At 39.8% G+C, this 18,312-nt stretch overlaps 1 protein-coding gene across 6 annotated transcripts in view; it reads left to right on the forward strand.

Annotated features, from left to right (window-relative positions):
* The window catches only part of LOC139746260 (uncharacterized), a 224,400-nt gene that overhangs the window by 183,855 nt on the left and 22,233 nt on the right, over positions 1–18,312 (forward strand). For 3 of the 6 annotated variants that reach the window (XM_071657291.1, XM_071657290.1, XM_071657292.1), the window contains 2 exons: positions 12,918–13,161; positions 14,649–14,743. In XM_071657291.1, the coding sequence (XP_071513392.1) occupies positions 12,918–13,161; positions 14,649–14,743 (339 nt within the window). Of the gene's footprint in view, positions 1–8,281; positions 8,460–9,756; positions 9,896–12,917; positions 13,162–14,648; positions 14,744–18,312 lie in introns of those variants that run through there. The other 3 variants (XM_071657293.1, XM_071657295.1, XM_071657294.1) reach the window with 2 other exon arrangements.

An 18,312-nucleotide genomic window follows, 5' to 3' on the forward strand; every position in this document is an offset into this window, starting at 1 on the left:
TTTCGCACGGTGGATGGTGAGACGAGGTCGTTCCAGCTGATCCAGAGAAACCAAACATGTATGTTTTTAAGATGTTTAATTAACATGTTATTGTGGGTCTCGCCTCCTGTGGTAGGTCGCTGGTAAAGTAATACTCTCTCTCTCTCTCTCTCTCTCTCTCTCTCTCTCTCTCTCTCTCTCTCTCTCTCTCTCTCTCTCTCTCTCTCTCTCATATACATCTCAGACTCGAGAGTCAGTAAGCGTGGGGGATAACCAATAATGATGGTTCCAGTGTTTCAAGGAAAAAGAAATTGAATTCCAGCACAACGTGTGTGTAGTGTGTCCTGGGCCGGGGGTAAACAGATCCAGGAGGTCGTATGTTAGGGCAGACTTGGAAGAATACTAAGTCTGGCCTGGAAGTATACTAGAGGTGGGCTGGAAGTATGTTTAGCCTGGCCTAAATATATACTACGTCTCACACACCTCCTCCTGGAGGCCTCAGCGAGCGTACCCCTGAGCCAGCCTCTCTCCTGGATCCAGACTTTTCCATCCTGCTGGAATGCTGACGCAGACCATCCCTAAGGAAGGAGACCATTAACTCTTCCAGCTATTGCTCCCTCCAAGTGCCCTCGCCTCCAAGTGCTCTCGCCTCCAAGAAATTAGAAAGTGATACAGAACAATTTGCTACCAACTTAACATCTGTATTGTATAGTGCAGGAAGAGGGCTTCCTGCCCATGTATCTCCTGCGTGTCGTTGAAGGCGATAAAGACAGGCAGGAATAGGAAGGACTGGAATTCCTCCCCTCCTGTATCACAACATTCGAAAAGAAGGAACCAGAAACAAGGGTCGAGAGAAAAGATTTTAATCCACTAAGGCTCAGTGCCTTAGGCTGCCCCCCCAAGACGAACATATTGAAAGACAGAGAAAATGATATGGAATGTAATGGCCTTTAAGTGGAATCTAAGACTATATAAAGTGACCTTATAATGAAATACCTGAGCATTATCATTTACTCAGGTACTCAGTAGTCTGTGTGTTATGTACACACATCTAAGTAATACCTTACTTGACGGTAAACTTTATTCTTGCTACTTATAGTGTTGGTAAGCGTCTGGCTGCCTTGTTTACGTTATTCCATCCGCTTAAATTCGTTATTATACTAACAGTATGTTAACCCTGGGGAGGTATACAAGCAGTAATATACCCCCCCAGATTATACACGTATAATAACTTGCTCTCTGGAATTATAATGGTGCTTCTGTAACTTGCAAAGTAAGGGGAACTTATAACTTGACAGTGCAAGTTACAACCCCGAGGTTGTAGTGACCAACCACATGCGGGAGGGGGGGGGACACTTGTGCACCCCCCCCCCCCTCCCGCTTAGGATAAAACAGAGTTTGTTAACAGCATAATTCCTGCTGGGTCTTTGATGGGTCGTTATCATGTTGGGCACGACGGTACGACCCTGACCTTCGACCTACGACCTTTAGGTATAATGGCCTGGCCTTTGACCTGACTCTCTTGGGTCAAGTCAAAGGCCTGGCCATCATGCGCTGCAGTCGTACCCAAGGATCGTACCGTCGTACCCAAGGATCGTACCGTCGTACCCAAGGATCGTACCGTCGTACCCAAGGACTGTACCGTCGTACACAAGGATCGTACCGTCGTACCCGAGGATCGTACCGTCGTACACAAGGACTGTACCGTCGTACCCGAGGATCGTACCGTCGTACACAAGGACTGTACCGTCGTACCCAAGGATCGTACCGTCGTAGCCACTGTCCCTGGTCACCGTTCACCACAGCGGCTCGGGATTCCCACACGACTTCTTTGTCTGTACTGGCGTCTCGTCCGCTGGCTCATTGTCTCTGGGGGTGCCTGCTGTACCCAAAGAACACCCCCCCCTCCCCATAGAGTCTGGATGGCTGAGTGTGTACCATGTGTACCGCCACCATCCACGTACCGTCTCCAGGGGGGCCTGGCTGAGCGTACCGGCGTTTATCAACTGTACCATTACTGGGTGAAGGTCGACCAGCGTGCGTACCCTCGCCTGAGGCTTGGGTCAGCGTACCGGGGATATACGGTCAGCGTACCGGGGATATACGATCAGCGCACCGGGGATATACGATCAGCGTACCGGAGATATACGGTCAGTGTACCGGGGTTATACGGTCGGCGTACCGGGGGATATACGGTCAGCGTACCGGGGGTATATATTAAGCGTACCATCGGTTAGCGTAGGTCGACCAGCGTACACCGTCGCCTAGACGAGTGTGGTTAATCGTATATACCACCACCAGCTGTGGACTGCATCTCTGGTGTGGTAGGACGCGTTATGCCTGCCGACCACACCATCAACTGGAGGGAAGAGAGATGGTTCAGCTGTGGCAGCCCCTGACCAGCGGCTGTAAGGAGGATCAGCTGTCCCAGTCATACATCTCTTCACGGAGAGAGAGAGAGAGAGAGAGAGAGAGAGAGAGAGAGAGAGAGAGAGAGAGAGAGAGAGAGAGAGAGATCACGCAAAATCTCGTTGTTGGCACCAGGGGAGCGGTGGGGTAGAGTCTCTCTCTCTCTCTCTCTCTCTCTCTCTCTCTCTCTCTCTCTCTCTCTCTCTCTCTCTCTCTCCGTAAGAAAACCTCCACATCTTTCTCCTCGCTCACGGTAGTGGAGTTCCGTGCTTTGTCACCGTCCGCCACACACACACACACACACACGGGGGCGTCCTGACAAATGTTTGGCTTCTCAGCCACACCTGAATCAGTTCCGGAACTGTGTGAAGCAGAGGTCTCTTACACAGACAGTCTGCTCCTTCCCTCAGACAGTCCGGACTGTTCATGACGTTAGACTTGCAGTTACTGACTGACTGGCTAACGACAGAGGTGTATTGGTCAAGCTGTACCTGAATACAGCTGCAACAGGCCAATGGCCAGGTAGTAGGCTGGCCAGGTTGTACCGCTGCATCAGGTAGATGGCCAGGTGGAACCTCCTCCTGCTGGCCATATCGGGAAAGCAATCAGACGAAGTCATCAGAGAGAAACAATCTTTGGCTCAGTTATGAACACAGTCTGTGGGGGAAGCTGTAGGAGGCTGGCTGCTGCGGGACATTTGCTGGAGCTGAAGTTTGTCAGCAAATGAAAAAAGATTTTGTGTGAGCCAGAGCAAATTGCCCGGGGAAGTGTGGTGGAGAGGCGAATCTTACTTCTCCAACACCAGGGTAATGTTGGGGATAACAGGTTGTCGTCCAATAGGAAATTATGTTGGTGAAACAAGTGATGGAGAAAGTAGTAATGAGTGGTGGAAATGTTGGGGTTTAGTGGTATGTTGACGATATGACGTTTGGGATGTACGGCCAGATATCGCTGGACACACAAGCAAGCAGGGGTATGTAAGTTCTGGAGACAGTGTAAGTGGAGCAGTTCTTAGCATCAATGTATAGCGAGGCGGTTTAATAAAACAATAATAACCTTTCTATTCTTTATTTCTTTCAACTAATTTTTTCTGATTGCAATATGTGATCAACGTTTTCCCTCACTTTGAGAAAGGGAGGATTGCAACCCACTTTAATATTTCTAACTGTAGCTAAAATCAAATTTTCCGGATGTTAATTCGATTACAGAGCAACGCAATGCAATTATATCTCCCCATATGATCCGTAAATCGGGTTATCTAATTACCTTGCACGTCAAAGCAACATAATAAACACATATGAATATTTCACATCAATATAATAACTGATAATTCGCTAAAGAACTTATTAGTGTTAATAAAGAAATATTTACAATAATCCACTGGTCTCTGATGTCCGTTTGTCCGATTCGATGGTCATCGTCGGGTGTGCGGGACGTGGCTAGGCTTGCTATGGATGGTGCAAGTGTGGCGTTGGCTTCAAAATTAAAAGCTTTACAGGAACAATTATATTCCAAGGGACGTAGTCACTTGGTTTGTGTTTACACACGTACTAGTATCGCCTGCATGGTCTTGAATTAACTGGTTATATTTGAAGTACTTGTCTGTGTCTGTCTGTCTCTATGATGATAGATTGGTTGCCGGAATAAAATTAAATGTTCAAGGTTGTCCCGCTTCCTCTTTGTCACGATCTTCTGTTCTGCATATGTAAAAATGGCCCGTCGCTTTTACCCTGAACCTCCACCATCTTGTGTCCACAATGTGTTGCATTGGTTGAAGGCTTCACCCAGGCTTGCCACGCCCCAGCAGTGCCATTAGTGTATTTTTTCTTTTCTTCACTGTTACGAACGAGAAGACAGCACAGAATTTGCACCACAGTGAAAACTGTTCTTGTTTCCCGTTCCGTGGAAAGTGGTTTGATTTTCAAATATCTTGTGCCAGTAATGCGAGAAATTATTAAGATATTAGCATTGAGTTTACTGTATTGGCTTTGAATGAGATCCATTTTATATCATATATGTTATAGGTGCCACTTCCAGTGTATAATTGAACTCGACCTAATTCCTTAGACCTAAGCATATACTGTTGTTATTATTATTATTATTATTATTATCATTATTATTATTATTATTATTATTATTATTATCATTACATCCTGACGGCTCTGGGAAGCAGGGTTTCTCACAGTGCCACCCATGTGTGGTCTTCCACCCTCCACATCACATTGTGTTGGTGGAGTTACTCCACCAGGGAACCATCACTGTCTCGTTCCCGACACCAGTCTGAGTGGCTAGTAAGCACGGAGGACCACATGGTCCGTGTCCACTGCCTCTTCGAGACCATTTCAGACACCCTTAGGGAACTCCAGCGAGCACATTACAGTGAACACGTCGTCCTTATGAATGGCAGGATCTTGCCCCTGTGTATGTACGTAGTTATTATTATTATTATTATTATTATTATTATTATTATTATTATTATTACTACTACTACTACTACTACTACTACTACTACTGTTGCTGTTATTGTTGTTGTTGTTACTACTACTACTACTACTACTACTACTACTACTACTACTACTACTATTACTACTATTGCTGCTGTTATTACTATTATTATTCTGTTATTTTCATTACTGTAATTAACATCAAACCATTCGTTAGTATCTTCTGGTTGATTTTAGGTAACACTATCACAACGAAAGTTACACACACACACACACACACACACACACACACACACACACACACACACACACACACACACACACACACGCACGTCAGTTCACACGTACCAGGACCCAACAAGATTATCCTGACCAGACCACATTCCTCTCCTCCCTTATCCTGATGTGTTTATCAGGAGCGCCGCAAACATGTGGTGGCAACACTGGACAGAGAAGTGTCTCAAGAGTTTTCCTAGGATGATAGAGACGGCAGGATTAAGAGGCAAGATCCTCCCACATATCTGGAACAAGTTTTGATACAGTCTTTGTCCTCCTGGGAAGTAAATACTTCCTTCATAACTTACTAAACGTAGCATTGTTCCGTTTACGTCACGGGAAGCTAATGTGGCAGCAAATAATATATATATATATATATATATATATATATATATATATATATATATATATATATATATATATATATATATATATATAATCAATATCTTTTATTTGGTTGTGTATATGTGTGTCTGTGTGTGTGTGTGTGTGTGTGTGTGTGTGTGTGTGTGTGTGTGTGTGTGCAATAAGATATTAAACCTGGGTGAAGGTCTGGATGTGTTCACTATAAAAGCTTCCATTACGAGAGTATTGTTGACTCTACTGCAGGTGGGTCAATATACCAGGATGAAAGTTTCGATACATGTTTCGAATATCAGTGCAGGTGAACGACTCTCTGCAAGAATTGATAGGATTGGTGTTTACATATAGGGTTTACTGAATAGTAATGTTCTCACCTATGTTCACTTGATTTAAAAATTGCATTATTTTTAGTGAACAAAATGTGGACATTATCCGTCTGAAGTAACGATGATTCACGTTAGATGGTTCAGGTGTTTGAAGACGCTTCAGAGAGACGAGTCGAACCATTCTACATGATTTCTTCCAACCTTTTGACCGTTCCCACAACTCACTCTCCACGCAGGAACTTTGCCCAAGTAACTCCCCTTATGGACTGTGGTGAACCTCTCACTGAATTTTTACTTTTTCATACTATGTTTTGGATCATCACAAACATACCAGTGAAAAGGATTTGAATCATTACCTTTTGGTATGACCTGAGATTGTATCATCACTTCCCTGTGTGACCTGCGCCGACCTCAGGTCAGCACAGTTGACATCGTTCTAAACCTGTTTCTAAAACCCTAAGTAAGATAATCTTGAAGGGAAAAAAACTGTTTGTTGAACACAGATTAGACTAGTTTAGATTAGGAGATATTCACCATAATGACTCGTATCTAAGTACATGAGTAAGTAGACATTCATCGAAATGAATCGTATTCATCAAGTACATAGATAAGGAGACATTCATCACAATGATCACTTCCTATATCAGGCACAAAACAATATATTATCTTCTCTAGTTCTGTCATTGCAACGAGTGAAGCACAAGGAACTGGTAGAGAAGGTCTAGAAGAAGGAGAGAATGTTGCTCGAACTGTGACACCTGAGGTGTTGGGTAGATGACATAATATTTTCTACGAAGGAGAAAAATAACGATTATTTAATCAAAAACATCTCTAGATTTTAAACCATTTTGATGATGTTACCGCTGCAGAGTTCCTCAAATGCTGGAGAGACAGAACAACCAGAGAAGATAACATGATATAAGCGAATAATTTGGTGTTGTAAGAGTAATGGATTATTAGAATCAAACTGAATGAAGAAATTATGAACGTCTGTAGCGATCTGAAGTTATGTAACGTGGGATAGTGGAGGTGGTTCATGAATTGGGGACCCACGGGTGTACAACTCCCTCCCAGCACAGTGCAGATAGATGATCACACACACATACACACACACACACACACACACACACACACACACACACACGTACGTGTGTATAAATGTACCAGAAGCAATACCAGCGCTTGATTACGTCACTGAGGGCAATGAGTGAGGATTTCCTCCTCACTCATGTCCCTCATGGCCACCAGGATCCCGGTATTCAGTCCCTCTATCAATACCTCATCAACTGGGCAACCCGCGTGTGAAAGCGGAGGACCCAGAAGCGCGACCGCGTTTTATCGCGGTTTCTCGCGCGAAATACTCCATGACGCGAACCATCTCGCTGCGAACAGGGGAGGTATATGAGCCATCCATTCCTGGCTGAACCTCACGTGATATAAATGAAGCCAATAAAACAACGGAAGAAATGACAGGTGGCGCTGGTCCAGGACTCCTCGTCCCGCGCGCCGAACACACCTGACTGACTTTGAACTCGTGTGGTTCCCAACCTTCACTAGGTCTGACCTCAGCTGACTCTCCGTCTCCTGTGGTCAACAGGTCACTCAGAAGAATTTATCTAAACATACATAGTTCAAGATATAAGATAGGAGATTACAACCTTGTTTTATTTTTTGAAGTTTTGCTTCAAAAGTCAACATTCTCATACAGGTCTTCAGTATGAGAAGTAAAATTGAATATATTTCAACTTACGATTTACATCCGAAGATTATGTCATTTCTCTGATGTTGGACCATGATGCTGACGACCTCAATAACCCTGGCATTTCATAGGCCTGAAGCCCAATTAACCAGGCAGGCGAGCGAGCGAGCCTAGCTCAGATGGCCCAGATCAATATTAAGCCAGACAGGGGCCGTCTGTCACCTAGCCAGACCCACTCCTCTTAGGCTCCACATACTTTAGGGAATCTTCCTTTTCCACTCTGTTTCTTTCCCTCTTTCCACATCGTGTTGATGCTTCTGGTTATTATATTATGAGTACCGCCTCCGGGTTGATTCTAAGGAACCCCATAGTCTTCGAAGAACAGATATACTACGACTTGAGATATTCTTTTCCCCCCACACCCCCATCTAATTTCAGCCATATTCACGTAATATGAAACTGTGTATTTTACAATACAAGAAATACACTGGCAAAACACATCCCCAGTCAAGGCTATTTCGGATGCAAGAAACATAATGTTAGAAAAAAGAATTAGAAATTAATCCGAGATCCTCTGGTGTTTGTAGACCTGACTTTTAAGAAAAAAATCTTATAAAGGAAACCTGTGGGGATGAGGGAGGGGTTGCACAGCTTCATTGTCCGAAGAAATGTGTTAACATAACGACCAGTCCTCGTCTGGCTGGTCTCCACACATAAACAGTGTGTGTGTGTGTGTGTTGAGGGGGTTGATAAATCACTGTTGACACTTTATCTTCTTTGGACAGAGAAGAGTATGGCGTCGTCCACGGCCTCCGACACCTTTTTCCTACTTACTATGGGTCATGCTACTGCTCAGCACCAACAGCCTCGGGGAGTATTACCTGAAATATGGACATGGATCCATTCATTTTGAGCTAGTCGGCAGTGACGCTCTCCAGCAACGTTCAGCGAACTGAATCATGAGTAAGTTCTGCCGGAAGTCTAGCCTAGTTTTGTAAACGACTACGTCCCATAATTTCAGCTGTACTTGTAGATTAAGCTTGAGGTAACACAGCCAAGGCACAGTCTCTGCTGATCATACGATCCGTAACAAAACTGTTACTCATTACTTAGTAATGGTTTATATTGACGAGTATTTAATATTCAAACCATATTTGGCAGACATGATCATCTCCGCAGTCTGTTAGCCTATCTGCAGCTAATTTCTATTCTCTCATGTGTTGATTTTGTACATACATCTTTCAAAATGGTAGATCATATAAGCTTAGCGTACATGTACAAGCGCTCTTCCTGTGGAATGATATTATAGATAACAAACAGGTTTTTAATGGAATTGATAAACGATCATGTAACTTAGAAACCACATTGTGCAGTGGGCTCAAACTGTAAGAGGTAAAATGGTTTGGCCGGAATATATATATATATATATATATATATATATATATATATATATATATATATGGGGTAAACCATGGAATATATATATATATATATATATATATATATATATATATATATATATATATATATATTCCATGGTTTACCCCATATATATATATATATATATATATATATATATATATATGGGGTAAACCATGGAATATATATATATATATATATATATATATATATATATATATATATATATATATATATATATATATATATATATATACTTGATGGTCTGAAGGCTTCTTGGGATTATTTGCTGGGTTATGTTCAAATTTGAAAATGCATTTGTTTAAGATTTAATAGATAATTTAGATAAGTCATGTAAGAGAAATTTTACCGGAATGTTTTTCCTGTCAGTAAAATTTTGTCGAATCGATGAAATGTCTTCAGTGAAACGTAGCCGGTTGGTCATTTTTAGATATGTGTTTTCCCCAGAAATCTGATAGTGAAACATGGAATTATTAATTCTGTGATGTGTTTTCACACACACACACACACACACACACACATATATATATATATATATATATATATATATATATATATATATATATATATATATATATATATATATATAAATTAGTTTAATATAGTCCTAATTTATTTATGTAATGTTCATCTCCGAGAACCTATCGACTTTTTCATGTAATGTTAGGCACCAAAAAAAAATCAGAATCATTTGAAATCCCGTATCGTTTACACAGATATTTTACATGATAAAGAAGCATGTAATCCGTACTTTCGTTAATAGAATATTGTAAATAAAAATAAATGAAAATAAAGGTAGTACTGGCACTGACCCGTGACGTCATGCTGGCCCAGCACAACAAACAGTCGGCGACGCCACGAAACTTCACTTCAAAATGAAATTCTTTCTCACTAGCCTCCTGTCCCCTACCAATTGATCTACTGAGCAAGAAGATTTTTTTATTCATGATACTTTAACTGTAAGTTAAAGCTTTTGTGTGTGTTTGTGATGAGTAAAGGTTAATTGCCATGATCTGTGCAACAAGATTTAAAAGCTTGGTAGCACTACCGTTTCGTCCGTTCACATCTGTAAGGTAGAACTGAAGGTTCACAATCGTTCAAAGGCAATATTAAAACCATGGCAGAAACAATTTCAACTTAACCTAACCTATCCTAACGTAACAAATATTTTACTTGATTTCCGAAACTGTAATGATGCTAAAAGCTTGTGTTTAGTGTGGAGTCAACCCACACAGGCCGTGTATTATGGTGCCTTGGCTCATGTGTCTTGAATTAAACATTTCTACAATATAGTTACCAAGCCATAATTAGAAGTAACATACCATTATATTGATAAGAAAAAAGTTTTTCAGTAAGTCAGGAAAAAAAATAAGCTAGCTGTTCTCTAGGGCATTGGGACCACTCATCATTACCTTATGAAAGCTATTATAAGCCGAGTACTATATATATATATATATATATATATATATATATATATATATATATATATTAGTATAACCTGAGATATTTAAAGAAGGAAGTTTCTAAACTATATGAGAATATCATGTATTTTCATACTTTACCTGTCATTCATTAGTTTAGTTCTCTTATTGCTAGTTCCTCTGAATATTTAATAAAATTGTTTAGCAGAGCATTGTAAGTGTTTAGAGAATACAATACGATTAATTGTTGCAGAGCATGATTTAGAGCTTCATTGAACACTTATTACATAAGGCTGAAGAAAGAGTTATGTATATCAGGGAAAATGTGATATTACGTAATCCAAGTTTTTAGTTTTGTTCACATTTTTATCTTGTAAGATCCAAGAAAGACAAAGAAATGCCTTCATTTACTTCCATCCATCCATTCTCAGCTGTCATGTTTAATGCACTGAAATCACTTGTAAAATAGAACCTTTAAAACCCTCACCTTGTGGCAGAAATTATAGAAGAAATATACCAACATTAAATTCATGTGCATCTGGGGATCACATGGCTGGAATATGCCATATGTTTGTTTGCTGACATCTTGCACCGTTATCATCCTGCCCAGTTATGGTTATGACATTTAAATTGACCGATGAACAAAAAAGATAAACTTTGACTTCTTTGGAGGTTAGGTGAGGTTTTCTTATGTTTTCTTACTTTTTTCCGATTGTGTCATATTTTATTCAACCTCACATTTTCGTTGATATATGGTACAGCTCTTGACTTTATTTGATATTGTTTGATAAAGTATAAAGCAGGAGATTATGCTCTGAAACTATTATTGTATTTATTGAATGTTAAACTAGTGTTGCAAAACAGAATCACTTTATGTCCTGACACTGATTGCGATTCAAAGCCAAAAAAGACAGTATTACCTTACTGTTCATTGGAATTGGGCATAATTAGAGTATGCTTTTGTCTGTGCCATATCATATGCTATAAAAAAGAATGTTTATAAAGTAAGATGCTAGTTTGGGAAATCATAATGCAATATCATTTTGTATGGTGAGTTTCAATATTTAGTAGTTTACTTTTGAAAGGATGATATTTAGAAAGTGTCAGTTGAAAACTCGTGATTGGAAAACTCATAAGTATAGAATGTTTGGAAAGTTTGCATGGGAAATCGTAAGTTTAGCATTGCCTTGAATCTGGGAGGTGAATGTATCATACTTTCTCATGCAACAGTAGATCATTGGATATGGAACATGATTATGATCATAATTTTTTTATCCTGTGACTTTAAGTATATCGTGAGTGGGGAGGGCTCTGAAAATCAAGGAAAATTGGAATTGATTACATTAACATAAAAGTAGATGACTCTATCCTAGAAATCAACAGAATATTGGAAAACTTCACCTGACATCACATAGGGGCCTAGACTGACCATATATATCATATTTTAGTGAAAATACACTAACTTTATTGTCATCTGAAGTATCATGCCACATGGTGAAGGGCATGTGCTTGAACAAGTTTGTGTATTTGCATGTGTTAGGACCTACATGATTGCATACAGTGCCCAGCAGCAGGATGTAAACCTGAAATTGTAATAATTGCATACTTTTCAAATAACATAAAAACATTTGGTAAATATTGGCTGCTAGGTGAAGTTAAGCAAGATTTTCGTAGTTCCTCTTGATTTACCGAAATGTTTCAAGTACTTCTATGTTAAATAATCCCCTATGTCCCCAGATATTCATAGCCCTCACTACTATCGACTATTTAAAGTATTAGGAGAAAAGATGATCATAGCGACTGCTTTTCTGTATTTTTTTTTTTTTTGTTATTTTCCATACAATATATTACACTACCATTAAAAAAGAAACTTTACTACTTGAAAGATAATTGAAGCACATGGAGTAGTTGACATGGATAGTGTGCTTATTGTACTGTAATTGGAATTAAGAGGATAGATAGAATGAAGAACAGAAATGTGAGAAGGTCATTTGGCCTAAGAATCCATTAGAAATTTCTGGCATTTTACAGATTCTACATATTCAATCAACTTGAAATTTAAGAAATTTAAGAAAGATAAGACTGAAATTGATTATGATCAATTTCATTCTTATCGCTCAGAAAAAATTACAGGCTATAAAATTAAAGATCGTGAGATTCTGCAAAATGAATACTTTTGTAAAATCCTAACAGTTATGTATTTTACGAGGTTCTTATGTAGCATTTACACTAATATTTCCCCTTAACCTGCAGATGGGATGGAGAGATATAATGAGAGCAGTGATTCATATCCTCTTATTTCCAGTGAACATAATGCCATGTATTACAAAAGTGTGTTAAACTGTGTTTATCATGTGATGTTATGCACCTTAAAATTGGGCTTACTGTATATGCCTGCCTGCCTGCCTCCCCCCCCCCCCCCTCTCTCTCTCTCTCTCTCTCTCTCTCTCTCTCTCTCTCTCTCTCTCTCTCTCTCTCTCTCTCTCTCCCTTACCCCAAAGATGATTACATTTTACGGCTTGATTGTCTTGCAGAAGTTAAAGATCTGTGTTTTTTGTAGGCCACCATGCATCGACAAATACAGTGCCTGGGCATATTATATTTGATGTTTCTGGTTGCTGGTGATGACATATACGCTCAGGATGAGGATGACATAAACTACTACCTTAACCAGCTATATAAGGAAACTAAGGACAACTTAGATCCACATGACATGCTAGCAAACCTTCATGAAAAGAAAGACCTGGCTGAGGGCACCAAAGGTGGTACATCACAAAGTACAGGACCCAGTACAAATGACAAAGGTAAAAGTTACATGGGTATTAAAGCTTACTATGAAGTAATTCTTATTGTACTCTTAATGTTTTAACCTTGCATTCTCTGTGGCAGGTGTGTGTGATGTCTCCATGGTTATTTGATTTGTTTGTGGATGGGGTGGTTAGGGAGGTAATTGCAAGAGTTTTGGAGAGAGGGGCGAGTATGCAGTCTGTTGTGAATGAGAGGGCCTGGAAAGTGAGCCAGTTGTTTGCAGATGATACAACTCTGGTGGTGATTCGTGTGAGAAACTGCAGAGGTTGGAAAAGTGTGTAAAAGTAGAAAGTTGGAAGCGGAAGTGAGTCACAGGGTGGGGGAGGGGGCGAAGGTTTAGGGAGCAATGAAGAATGTGTGGAAGGAGAGAACATTATCTCATAGAGCAAAAATGGTTATGTTTGAAGGAATAGTAGTTTCAACAGTGTTATATGGTTGAAAGGCATGGGCTATAGATAGGGTTGTACGGAGGAGGGTGGATGTGTTGGAAATGAGATGTTTGAGGGTAGTATGTTGTGTGTGTAAAGTGGTTTGATCGAGTAAGTAATGAAAGGGAGGAGAGATGTGTGGTAATAAAAAGGGTGTGGTTGAGAGAGCAAAAGGGGGTGTGTTGAAATGTTTTGGACATATGAAGAGAATGAGTGAGGAAAGATTGACAAAGGATATATGTGTCAGAGGTGGAGGGAACAAGATTCGGGAGACTAAATTGAAGGTGGAAGGATGATGCTTCTGGGTAAACCATGGAAAGGTCTGTTGGGCCTGAATGTGGATAGGGAGCTGTGGTTTCAGTGCCTTACACATGACAGCTAGAGTTAGTGTGAACGAACGTGGCCTTTTTTGTCTTTTCCTGGTGCTACCTTGCTGGAAGTAGATATCCTCTACTTTTTACATCTCTGCAACATTATATTCTAATAGTTATATTTCCACTGGATAGTGAGCAGTTTTATTGTATAACCAAAAGCATTAGATGACTTTAGAATGAAAGGTCAATTTTCATGCTAGATATTTTCTAAAAGAATTCATTAGCCAGATATATGTATATGTACTGTATTTGTTTTTACTTATTATTATTAACTATTTGAAACTGTTAGTTCTTGCCAAATTTTATCCATATGTACCATGATTACTGCTTGTGAGATGGGTAGATAGAGTGTGAACTGATAAGAGCAAAGATACTTGCAAGGGGAATGCTAAAGGAATGATTGGGGTTTGGATGCATTTTAAGCTTTGAGGCGATGTGAATGGAAACGTTAGTTTCACTGGACAGGGCACTTTAATATGCAAAGTGAAACAGCATGAAGCATTATCGTAAGAGTGGAAAACCATGTTTCTTTGAACATAATTGCCATGGGTTGAGGAGGTTTATGAGTGACATCGGTTATATGTGCTTGATCCATCCCATGCAATTGAGAAAGAGTCACTGCTGATAGAGAGATAGATTACTGCTAGTACAAACATCTTTATGTGAGATTATTATTTTCAGGTTGTGATAACTATGAGCATGATGACTTGATACGAACACATGAGCAGCTCAACAAATGCCAGGAACAAATAGAAAAACTGGAACACAGTATTGAGGTATTTTGTTATATTTAGGATAGATATTCTGTTACATGACTGCATAGGTAGTTGAATCATGTTTAATTATTGAAAGATTTTGTTATACAGAGTACTTTAGAGTCATTTGTTCCATGGCTAACAAGTTATAACTTCTTTAGATAATTCATTATTTTTCCATGTATGAACTTTACTGAGGGGATAAGAAAATGTTTAGGAGAGAAGTAAATAGTTTGAGGAGATCAGGAGAAGAAATGGGTGTGACAGTAAGGTAAGCAGATGGGGAAGTGGTAACATGCAAAAGAGATGGAGTGTTTATTCTAAGGGACTGCTGAGTGTCAGGTAGTTCGATGGTTGATGTGGTGTATGTGGGACAAAATGATGTTGGGAGTGAAAGTCATGGCAGTGGTATGTTGAAAAGAGAGGAGGTAATGAAAGCCTTGCAAAAGATGAAGTTTAGTAAACTAGCAAGAGTTTGTGGATTCCAATTAAGTTTTCAAAGAAAGGGAATGATAGCTCTGTTGGATGGTTAGTCAAGCTTTTTTATGTTTGTTTTCATGGTTTAAGAGGAGGTGCCTGATGACTGGTAGAGTTCTTGTGACAAGATATGGGTAGTACCCTTATACAAAGGCAAGGTTTTGAAAATTGAATCCTTGAATTATGTGGGCATAAGTCTTTCGAGTTAACATGGTAAGGTGTATGTTAGAGGGTGATTGAGAGGATGGTTACATGCACAGAATGTCTGATTAGAGAGGAGCATTGTGGATTCAGGAGAGGTGGAATATTTTTGGACCAAGTGTTTGCTTTGAAGAGTTTATGTGAGAAATGCTTAGGGATATTGAATATGGATTTGAAAAAAGCATGTGAAAGTACTGAATACAGAGAACCTGTGGAAGATGCTACAAATGTATTGGATAAATAGAGCATGATAAATAGAAAGTTACACAATGCAATGTGGAGTTTTTGATAGGAGGCATATGTGCAAGTAGGAAGGGAAGAAGGTGAATGGTCCTCAGAAAAGATGGGTCTTCATCTCAAGTGTGCTTTATGCCACTGTTGTTGATGAATCTGTTTATGGGTAAGGTGGTGAAAGAAATAACTGCAATAGTCTTAAGAATGAGGAGCAAATCTACAGTATGCTAAGGTTGGGAGCGTGGAAGATGAATTGGTTGCTGGTTGTAGAATTGTAAATGATATGACTGTGGTGGTAGACTCCAGAAGTTGATGAAAAATGTTAGGAGAACACATGAACGGAGAAGGTTGAAAACAAAAGTAAGATAATGAGGTGCTGCAGGAGGATGAGACAAGATAGCTTGCATGTAAAATTGACTAAGGAGGACTTGGAGGAAGTGAAGTACTTTAGATTCCTTGGAGTGGATATGGCAGTGGATGGAACCATAGGGGCTTATGTAGGTCATAGAATAGAAGAGATAATTAATGTCCTTGTAACATTGACTCTTACAGTGCTGGACAGATTTTATGGGTTTCCCATATCTGTGTTGGATCCAGCTTCTTAGTTTTTGAACTTGGCACTTCTAAAAGTACACCATTTAGGTTGCTATGGTGACCAAAATTTGCTAAAGGCCTTGATACATTTACTCATGTAAATGAAAATGACAAAACAACTGGTGTAACTACATCTGCAGTCACTCAAATTTATATATTTACAGCTCATGATTTATAAATTTTGTAGGACATGTTAACAAATGTCCTACACAATCTGTACATCATGAGCTATAGATATACACAAAATTTGAGTGACTGTAGATGTGGTCACTTTTTATACAAAGCATTAGAGAGAGTAATGTAAACATGCCAAGATCATACAATATTGACAGTAGCCTGAAAATAGTATGTAGGATGTCTAAAGATTTTCTGCATGGACTTTTCCTCCCATCCTCTACCATCACCTGGGAATGACCACATTGTAAATTCATTTTAGGACATCTTGCATTGTTTCATAGTTGTTTTGGTACATTTTCTTTTATTCCTGGTAGTATAAACATGTAAAACGAGCCACTGTGGGCCTGGTTTGTGTCAGAGGGCATTATGTAAACAAATGCACAGTCCCACCCCCATCTGTCACCTCAAATGGGTTTGTAACTTGTTTCCATAGTATACAGGAGGTATTGTATTTTATTTTTATTGTCTTTATGGTTTCATGGTTGTTAAGATGTATTTTATAATTTCTAAAGCAAGTTTCACAAAAATTGTGGCTTTCATTTATTTGTTTTCTGCACCCATTCGGAGGGAGAAGGTGGCCCATGGCCACATGAAATGTGTTAAGAAATATGTGGCAGGATAGGTCAGCAGATTGTTAGGGTAAAGATAAGTATATGTGGTATAGTAACTCCAGTTTTGCTTGTTGGATTCGAGTTTTAGGCCATGAATGCAGAAGCAAGGAAGACGGTGGACAGTATGTAGTGTGAGGAATGTTGATCATGCAAGAAATAAAAGTGGTATTAAGTGGGATGTCAGTAAGCACAGTGTGACTGAGAAGGCTAACCATGGTGATGTGGTTTGGACATTTTGAAAGGATGAACAAAGAAAGACTTAAAGGATTGATGTCTCAAAAGTAGAGGGAGAAAGGGGAAGGGGGAGACCAAGTTACAGGAGATATGATGGTCCATGACAAGGTTATTTGCAGGAGGACAGTAACATTATCTTGAGTACGTAATTTGTTAAACAGCAGGAAAAGAGCCAAGGAGCTCCATGTTGTATGTAGAAGGTATATTTTAAGATAGAATGGATAGGAATTATAACCTAGAGGTAATTGCAGCACATCCGGATGAGACCTAGAAATGTTTTTTGTCACCTTGGCCATGCCAATATTGTATGAGACAAATTCTGGGATATGCCTTTTTTTCTGCATAATGGATTTCAAATATTCCTTACCAGAATGAACTGCTTATTTTTCTAGTTAAAGTGGCAGTCAGTAATTTTTTTTATTTTATTATACTTATTCGCTGTCTCCCACGTTAGCGAGGTAGCGCAAGGAAACAGAAGAAAGAATAGCGCAACCCACCCACATACACATGTATATACTTAAACACCCACACACGCACATATACATACCTATACATTTCAACGTATACATACATATACATACACAGACATATACATATATACACATGTAGGTATCCATACCTGCTGCTTTCATCCATTTCTGTTGCCACCCCACCACACATGAAATGGCACCCACCTCCCCCCGCGTGCGTGAGAGGTAGCGTTAGGGAAAGACAACAAAGGCCACATTCGTTCACACTCAGTCTCTAGCTGTCATGTGTAATACCCCGAAACAACAGCTCCCTTTCCACATCCAGGCCCTACAAAACTTCTCATGGTTTGCCCCAGATGCTTCACATGCCCTGGTTCAATCCACTGACAGTACGTTGACCCTGGTGTACCACATCATTCCAATTCACTCTATTCCTTGCACGCTTTTCACCCTTCTGTATGTTCAGGCCCCTATCGCTCAAAATCTTTTTCACTCCATCCTTCCACCTCCAATTTGGTCTCCCACTTCTCCTCGTTCCCTCCACCTCTGACACGTACATCTTTGTCAGTCTTTCCTTACTCATTCTCTCCAT

This window comes from Panulirus ornatus, chromosome 64 (genome assembly GCF_036320965.1).
Source record: "Panulirus ornatus isolate Po-2019 chromosome 64, ASM3632096v1, whole genome shotgun sequence".
Lineage (NCBI taxonomy): Eukaryota > Metazoa > Arthropoda > Malacostraca > Decapoda > Palinuridae > Panulirus > Panulirus ornatus.